At 33.8% G+C, this 9680-nt stretch overlaps 1 protein-coding gene across 1 annotated transcript; it reads left to right on the top strand.

Annotated features, from left to right (window-relative positions):
• The first annotated feature begins 517 nt into the window (after positions 1–517).
• Positions 518–9677, top strand: il4 (interleukin 4). The gene is made up of 11 exons (XM_051860954.1): positions 518–1025; positions 1129–1176; positions 3211–3318; positions 6242–6878; positions 6985–7032; positions 7136–7243; positions 8160–8273; positions 8651–8803; positions 8905–8952; positions 9059–9166; positions 9464–9677. The coding sequence occupies exons 4-11, from the start codon at positions 6750–6752 to the stop codon at positions 9584–9586; spliced, it is 831 nt and encodes a 276-aa protein (XP_051716914.1). The 5' UTR covers positions 518–1025; positions 1129–1176; positions 3211–3318; positions 6242–6749; the 3' UTR covers positions 9587–9677.
• The last annotated feature ends 3 nt before the right edge of the window (positions 9678–9680 follow it).

Below are 9680 nucleotides of genomic sequence, written 5' to 3'. Positions count from 1 at the left end.
TTTGTTGTTGTTGCTGTTTTTTGTGCAAGATTAAATGTTAAGTGGGAGATTTAGTAGTGATTCTGTAGCATTTTTGTTATGCTAATTTCTAAGAGTTTCTGTTAATGTGAATTTTTAGAGAGTTACCATGTGGTGCATGCGGCTTAGTTTGAGAGCAACTCAATTTTTTTGAGTTTTGCTAACTTATTCGGGTTTACAGTGTATCAGTGTAGCGCCAAATGGAACTGACTCAACTAATTAATAATTCCTTTTTAATAATTTGTTTAAACAACCTCAGTTGCTTCAAAGTATGAACTATGCTTACACTGTAGATTTACTTATTTTAGACTGCTCAAAAGAAAAAGGTGGAGTGTAATCTAACAGAGCTGAATGTGTTTTTCTCCACAGCACCGGACCTGCAGCATTACAGCTTCAGAGGAACGTCCAGTGAAGGTTTTTCTCGAAAATATCAAAGACTGCTGCCAAACACTTTTTTCTAAACCTGTATCACATCCAAAAAGAGTGAAATGACCTTAGACTTACAGCTTATACTATATTTTTGTATGTTTTTGTGATATTTATATCATATTTATTGTATTTATGAATAAAAATATTTGCTGAATTTGGAATTTGAAATTATTATTCAACACTAGATTTATATTAACCTATAATAGTAATGAGCTAAGTGTCTTCCTGCTTCTGTTGGAGTGAATTCTGTAGTTTCAACATTCTCTGAAATCTATTAGCGATTGAGAGGGTGGGTGTATGTGTGACGTGTAATCAGCTCCATCACGGAGATCACCTCAGCATCACATCCTCTTCACTAATATAAGTAGACCAACTATCAGCACTGAAGCTATGAAGACCAGCATCTCAGCGTCTACACACCTGAATAGGGATCAACGAGAAACCAAGCATGAGGACTTTCTTGCTCTTGGCACTGACATTTGTAGCCGTTAATGGATTTAAAACCTGATCTTAGGAAGACTCTTTTAAAGGACATCATAGTGTTTGTAAACCATGTCCTGCGTGACGAATCAGATGAGGTAAGAATTTAAAAAATCGATCCGTTGGTCTTGCTCTGTAACTGCTCTGAAGAGGTAAAAAGTGATTCATAAAGTCTAACAACATTCAATCTTTCTTCCATAGAATCTTAAACAATTTGTGAGAGACATATTTCAGAGCGTGAGATGCTCAGTAAGTTGAATTTTATATCAAACTACAGAACTAATTTTGGTAATGTTGTAAAAACTTGATTCCATGATCTCAACAATTCACAATTACTTCTACGGTTACATAGGGTGAAGCCCTTTGCCAAGCAGCAAAGGTCCTGAATGGGGTGCATCTAAACAAAGATCCATATAAATTGATATATAAGAATCTGTTCACCTATTTAGATTTAACCGGGGTAAGTCAGATATTCATTCAATGCATTAGATGATAAACAACAGATCATATTTATAACCCTTACCATATAGTGTGTCTGTAATATTGGGAGTAGCATTCTGCTTAAACTAATGCTGTGTGATGATACTATTAGCATAATTCTCACACTATAGAAATAATAAATTTCATATCCATTTTCCATTGAAGAAAAATAACAGTAACAAAAAAGCCAATAAAGGTAGTAATTTTACCTGCTATAACAGGTAATTGGCTTTTTTGTTACTGTAAACCCTAACAAAATAATCAGTAATTACAAAATAATTGGTTTGAGTAGGACAAAACTTAAATTAAACAAATTAGTTCAGTCAAATGAACTTTTATGAGTATTTAGCACTTTATTTTTCTTTCAATTTCACAGAACTGATATATTTTAAGTAAACTGAACTGTTTCATTGTTTTGAGTTTTATGAACTCATTTTTTTCTTTTAGATGAACTTAAGTTTAAGTGAAACTGGGCTGGGATTTCGGTTTCCCAGCATGCTTTGTACATGGTAATCGAAAGGGAGAGTAAATGCTAAAATTAAGTGTTATATGCTTTTTTTGTGCAAGATAAAATGTTAAGTGGGAGATTTAGTAGTGATTCAGTAGCGTTTTTGTTATGCTAATTTAGAAGAGTTTCTGTTAATGTGAATTTTTAGAGAGTTACCATGTGGTGCATGCGGCTTAGTTTGAGAGCAACTCAATTTTTTTGAGTTTTGCTAACTTATTCGGGTTTACAGTGTATCAGTGTAGCGCCAAATGGAACTGACTCAACTAATTAATAATTAGTTTAACAACCTCAGTTACTTCAAAGTTTGAACTATGCCTACACTGTAGATTTACTTATTTTAGACTGCTTAAAAGAAAAAGGTGGAGTGTAATCTAACAGAGCTGAATGTGTTTTTCTCCACAGCACCGGACCTGCAGCGTTACAGCTTCAGAGGAACATCCAGTGAAGGTTTTTCTCGAAAATATCAAAGACTGCTGCCAAACACTTCTCTCTTAACCTGTATCACATCCAAAAAAAGTGAAATGACCTTAGACTTACAGCTTATACTATATTTTTGTATGTTTTTGTGATATTTATATCATATTTATTGTATTTATGAATAAAAATATTTGCTGAATTTGAAATTTGAAATTATTATTCAACACTAGATTTATATTAACCTATAATAGTAATGAGCTAAGTGTCTTCCTGCTTCTGTTGGAGTGAATTCTGTAGTTTCAACATTCTCTGAAATCTATTAGCGATTGAGAGGGTGGGTGTATGTGTGACGTGTAATCAGCTCCATCACGGAGATCACCTCAGCATCACATCCTCTTCACTAATATAAGTAGACCAACTATCAGCACTGAAGCTATGAAGACCAGCATCTCAGCATCTACACACCTGAATAGGGATCAACGAGAAACCAAGCATGAGGACTTTCTTGCTCTTGGCACTGACATTTGTAGCCGTTAATGGATCAAAACTTGATTCTAAGAAGATTATTTTAGAGGACATCATAGTGATTGTGAACCATGTCCTGCATGAGAAATCAGATGAGGTAAGAATTTTAAAAAAATCGATCCGTTGATCTTGCTCTGTAACTGCTCTGAAGAGGTAAAAAGTGATTCGCAAAGTCTAACAACGTTCAATCTTTCTTCCATAGAATCTTGACAAATTTGTGAGAGACATATTTCAGAGCGTGAGATGCTCAGTAAGTTGAATTTTATATCAAACTACAGAACTAATTTTGGTAATGTTGTAAAAACTTGATTCCATGATCTCAACAATTCACAATTACTTCTACGGTTACATAGGGTGAAGCCCTTTGCCAAGCAGCAAAGGTCCTGAAGGACATGCATCTAGAAAAAGATCCATATAACTTGATATATAGGAATCTGTTCGCCTATGCAGATTTAACCGGGGTAAGTCAGATATTCATTCAATGCATTAGATGATAAACAACAGATCATATTTATAACCCTTACCATATAGTGTGTCTGTCATATTGGGAGTAGCATTCTGCTTAAACTAATGCTGTGTGATGATACTATTAGCATGATTCTCGCACTATAGAAATAATAGAATTTCATATCCATTTTCCATCGAAAAAAAAAAACAGTAACAAAAAAGCCAATAAAGGTAGTAATTGTATCTGCTATAACAGGTAATTGGCTTTTTTGTTACTGTAAACCCTAACAAAATAATCAGTAATTACAAAATAATTGGTTTAAGTAGGACAAACTTTAAACAAATTAGTTCAGTCAAATGAACTTTTATGAGTATTTAGCACTTTATTTTTCTTTCAATTTCACAGAACTTATATATTTTAAGTAAACTGAACTGTTTCATTGTTTTGAGTTTAATGAACTCATTTTATTTCATTTAGATGAACTTAAGTTTAAGTGAAACTGGGCTGGGATTTCGGTTTCCAAGCATGCTTTGTACATGGCAATCGAAAGGGAGAGTAAATGCTAAAATTAAGTGTTATATAATGTTTTTTTTGTTGTTGTTGCTGTTTTTTGTGCAAGATTAAATGTTAAGTGGGAGATTTAGTAGTGATTCTGTAGCGTTTTTGTTATGCTAATTTCTAAGAGTTTCTGTTAATGTGAATTTTTAGAGAGTTACCAAGTGGTGCATGCGGCTTAGTTTGAGAGCAACTCAATTTTTTTGAGTTTTGCTAACTTATTCGGGTTTACAGTGTATCAGTGTAGCGCCAAATGGAACTGACTCAACTAATTAATAGTTCCTTTTTAATAATTTGTTTAAACAACCTCAGTTACTTCAAAGTATGAACTATGCCTACACTGTAGATTTACTTTTTTTAGACTGCTCAAAAGAAAAAGGTTGAGTGTAATCTAACAGAGCTGAATGTGTTTTTCTCCACAGCACCGGACCTGCAGCGTTACAGCTTCAGAGGAACGTCCAGTGAAGGATTTTCTCAAAACAATCAAAGACTGCTGCCAAACACTTCTCTCTTAACCTGTATCACATCCAAAAAGAGTGAAATGACCTTAGACTTACAGCTTATACTATATTTTTGTATGTTTTTGTTATCTTTATATCATATTTATTGTATTTATGAATAAAAATATTTGCTGAATTTGAAATTTGGAATTTGAAATTATTATTCAACACTATATTTATATTAACCTATAATAGTAATGAGCTAAGTGTCTTCCTGCTTCTGTTGGAGTGAATTCTGTAGTTTCAACATTCTCTGAAATCTATTAGCGATTGAGAGGGTGGATGTATGTGTGACGTGTAATCAGCTCCATCACGGAGATCACCTCAGCATCACATCCTCTTCACTAATATAAGTAGACCAACTATCAGCACTGAAGCTATGAAGACCAGCATCTCAGCATCTACTCACCTGAACAGGGATCAACGAGAAACCAAGCATGAGGACTTTCTTGCTCTTGGCACTGACATTTGTAGCTGTTAATGGATCACAACCTGATCTTAGGAAGACTCTTTTAAAGGACATCATAGTGTTTGTGGACCAGACCCTACATAACCCTTCAGAGAAGGTAAGAATCAAAAATTGATCAGTTGGTCTTGCTCTGTAACTGCTCTGAAGAGGTAAAAAGTGATTCACAAAGTCTAACAACATTCAATCTTTCTTCCATAGAATCTTAAACAATTTGTGAGAGACATATTTCAGAGCGTGAGATGCTCAGTAAGTTGAATTTTATATCAAACTACAGAACTAATTTTGGTAATGTTGTAAAAACTTGATTCACAATTACTCTCACTAATTCACAATTACTTCTACGGTTACATAGGATGAAGCCCTTTGCCAAGCAGCAAAGGTCCTGAAGGGGGTGTGTCTAAACACAGATCCAAATAACTTGATATATAAGAATCTGTTCACCTATTTAGATTTAACCAGGGTAAGTCAGATATTTATTCAGTGAATTAGATGATAAACAACAGATCATATTTATAACCCTTACCATATAGTGTGTGTCATATTGGGAGTAGCATTCTGCTTAAACCAATGCTGTGTGATGATACTATTAGCATGACTCTCGCACTATAGAAATAATAGAATTTCATATCCATTTTCCATTGAAAAAAAATAACAGTAACAAAAAAGCCAATAAAGGTAGTGATTGTATCTGCTATAACAGGTAATTGGCTTTTTTGTTACTGTAAACCCTAACAAAATAATCAGTAATTACAAAATAATTGGTTTGAGTAGGACAAACTTAAATTAAACAAATTAGTTCAGTCAAATGAACTTTTATGAGTATTTAGCACTTTATTTTTCTTTCAATTTCACAGAACTTATATATTTTAAGTAAACTGAACTGTTTCATTGTTTTGAGTTTTATGAACTCATTTTTTTTTTCATTTAGATGAACTTAAGTTTAAGTGAAACTGGGCTGGGATTTCGGTTTCCAAGCATGCTTTGTACATGGCAATCGAAAGGGAGAGTAAATGCTAAAATTAAGTGTTATATAAAGTTTTTTTGTTGTTGTTGCTGTTTTTTGTGCAAGATTAAATGTTAAGTGGGAGATTTAGTAGTGATTCAGTAGCGTTTTTGTTATGCTAATTTAGAAGAGTTTCTGTTAATGTGAATTTTTAGAGAGTTACCATGTGGTGCATGCGGCTTAGTTTGAGAGCAACTCAATTTTTTTGAGTTTTGCTAACTTATTCGGGTTTACAGTGTATCAGTGTAGCGCCAAATGGAACTGACTCAACTAATTAATAATTAGTTTAACAACCTCAGTTACTTCAAAGTTTGAACTATGCCTACACTGTAGATTTACTTATTTTAGACTGCTTAAAAGAAAAAGGTGGAGTGTAATCTAACAGAGCTGAATGTGTTTTTCTCCACAGCACCGGACCTGCAGCGTTACAGCTTCAGAGGAACGTCCAGTGAAGGTTTTTCTCGAAAATATCAAAGAGTGCTGCCAAACACTTCTCTCTTAACCTGTATCACATCCAAAAAGAGTGAAATGACCTTAGACTTACAGCTTATACTATATTTTTGTATGTTTTTGTGATATCTATATCACATTTATTGTATTTATGAATAAAAATATTTGCTGAATTTGAAATTTGAAATTATTATTCAACACTAGATTTATATTAACCTATAATAGTAATGAGCTAAGTGTCTTCCTGCTTCTGTTGGAGTGAATTCTGTAGTTTCAACATTCTCTGAAATCTATTAGCGATTGAGAGGGTGGGTGTATGTGTGATGTGTAATCAGCTCCATCACGGAGATCACCTCAGCATCACATCCTCTTCACTAATATAAGTAGACCAACTATCAGCACTGAAGCTATGAAGACCAGCATCTCAGCGTCTACACACCTGAATAGGGATCAACGAGAAACCAAGCATGAGGACTTTCTTGCTCTTGGCACTGACATTTGTAGCCGTTAATGGATCAAAACTTGATGCTAAGAAGATTCTTTTAAAAGAAACCATAGTGATTGTGAACCATGTCCTGCATGAGAAATCAGAGGAGGTAAGAATTAAAAAAAAAATTGATCAGTTGGTCTTGCTCTGTAACTGCTCTGAAGAGGTAAAAAGTGATTCACAAAGTCTAACAACGTTCAATCTTTCTTCCATAGAATCTTAAACAATTTGTGAGAGACATATTTCAGAGCGTGAGATGCTCAGTAAGTTGAATTTTATATCAAACTACAGAACTAACTTTGGTAATGTTGTAAAAACTTGATTCCATGATCTCAACAATTCACAATTACTTCTACGGTTACATAGGGTGAAGCCCTTTGCCAAGCAGCAAAGGTCCTGAATGGGGTGCGTCTAAACACAGATCCAAATAACTTGATATATAGGCATCTGTTCGCCTATGCAGATTTAACCGGGGTAAGTCATTGCCCGATATTCATTCAATGAATTAGATGATAAACAACAGATCATATTTATAACCCTCACCATATAGTATGTCTGTAATATTGGGAGTAGCATTCTGCTTAAACTAATGCTGTGTGATGATACTATTAGCATAATTCTCACACTATAGAAATAATAGAATTTCATATCCATTTTCCATTGAAGAAAAATAACAGTAACAAAAAAGCCAATAAAAGGTAGTAATTTTACCTGCTATAACAGGTAATTGGCTTTTTTGTTACTGTAAACCCTAACAAAATAATCAGTAATTACAAAATAATTGGTTTGAGTAGGACAAACTTAAATTAAACAAATTAGTTCAGTCAAATGAACTTTTATGAGTATTTAGCACTTTATTTTTCTTTCAATTTCACAGAACTGATATATTTTAAGTAAACGGAACTGTTTCATTGTTTTGAGTTTTATGAACTCATTTTTTTCATTTAGATGAACTTAAGTTTAAGTGAAACTGGGCTGGGATTTCGGTTTCCAAGCATGCTTTGTACATGGCAATCGAAAGGGAGAGTAAATGCTAAAATTAAGTGTTATATAATGGGGTTTTTTTGTGCAAGATTAAATGTTAAGTGGGAGATTTAGTAGTGATTCAGTAGCGTTTTTGTTATACTAATTTAGAAGAGTTTCGGCTTAGTTTGAGAGCAACTCAATTTTTTTGAGTTTTGCTAACTTATTCGGGTTTACAGTGTATCAGTGTAGCACCAAATGGAACTGACTCAATTAATTAATAATTCCTTTTTAATAATTTGTTTAAACAACCTCAGTTACTTCAAAGTATGAACTATGCTTACACTGTAGATTTACTTATTTTAGACTGCTCAAAAGAAAAAGGTGGAGTGTAATCTAACAGAGCTGAATGTGTTTTTCTCCACAGCACCGGAACTGCAGCATTACAGCTTCAGAGGAACGTCCAGTGAAGGTTTTTCTCGAAAATATCAAAGACTGCTGCCAAACACTTCTCTCTAAACTTGTATCACATCCAAAAAGAGTGAAATGACCTTAGACTTACAGCTTATACTATATTTTTGTATGTTTTTGTGATATTTATATCATATTTATTGTATTTATGAATAAAAATATTTGCTGAATTTTTAATTTGCAATTTGAAATTATTATTCAACACTAGATTTATATTAACCTATAATAGTAATGAGCTAAGTGTCTTCCTGCTTCTGTTGGAGTGAATTCTGTAGTTTCAACATTCTCTGAAATCTATTAGCGATTGAGAGGGTGGGTGTATGTGTGACGTGTAATCAGCTCCATCACGGAGATCACCTCAGCATCACATCCTCTTCACTAATATAAGTAGACCAACTATCAGCACTGAAGCTATGAAGACCAGCATCTCAGCATCTACTCACCTGAATAGGGATCAACGAGAAACCAAGCATGAGGACTTTCTTGCTCTTGGCACTGACATTTGTAGCCGTTAATGGATCACAACCTGATCTTAGGAAGACTCTTTTAAAGGACATCATAGTGTTTGTGAACCAGACCCTACATAACCATTCAGAGAAGGTAAGAATCAAAAATTGATCCGTTGGTCTTGCTCTGTAACTGCTCTGAAGAGGTAAAAAGTGATTCACAAAGTCTAACAACGTTCAATCTTTCTTCCATAGAATCTTAAACAATTTGTGAGAGACATATTTCAGAGCGTGAGATGCTCAGTAAGTTGAATTTTATATCAAACTACAGAACTAATTTTGGTAATGTTGTAAAAACTTGATTCACAATTACTCTCACTAATTCACAATTACTTCTACGGTTACATAGGATGAAGCCCTTTGCCAAGCAGCAAAGGTCCTGAATGGGGTGCATCTAAACACAGATCCAAATAACATGATATATAGGAATCTGTTCACCTATGCAGATTTAACCGTGGTAAGTCATCGTCCGATATTCATTCAGTGAATTAGATGATAAACAACAGATCATATTTATAACCCTTACCATATAGTGTCTCTGTAATATTGGGAGTAGCATTCTGCTTAAACTAATGCTGTGTGATGATACTATTAGCATGATTCTCACACTATAGAAATAATAGAATTTCATATCCATTTTCCATTGAAGAAAAATAACAGTAACAAAAAAAGCCAATAAAGATAGTAATTTTAACTGCTCAAAAGAAAAAGGTGGAGTGTAATCTAACAGAGCTGAATGTGTTTTTCTCCACAGCACCGGAACTGCAGCGTTACAGCTTCAGAGGAACATCCAGTGAAGGATTTTCTCAAAAAAATCAAAGACTGCTGCCAATTACTTTACTCTAAACCTGTATCACGTCCAAAAAGAGTGAAATGACCTGAGACTTACAGCTTATATTATATTTTTGTATGCTTTTGTGATATTTATATCATATTTATTGTATTTATGAATAAAAATATTTGCTGAATTT

The sequence above is a fragment of the Ctenopharyngodon idella genome, chromosome 14, assembly GCF_019924925.1.
Source record: "Ctenopharyngodon idella isolate HZGC_01 chromosome 14, HZGC01, whole genome shotgun sequence".
NCBI classification, from domain to species: domain Eukaryota; kingdom Metazoa; phylum Chordata; class Actinopteri; order Cypriniformes; family Xenocyprididae; genus Ctenopharyngodon; species Ctenopharyngodon idella.
The sequence above is the reverse complement of the archived record's forward strand: the minus strand, read 5'-3'. Positions and strand labels throughout refer to the sequence as shown.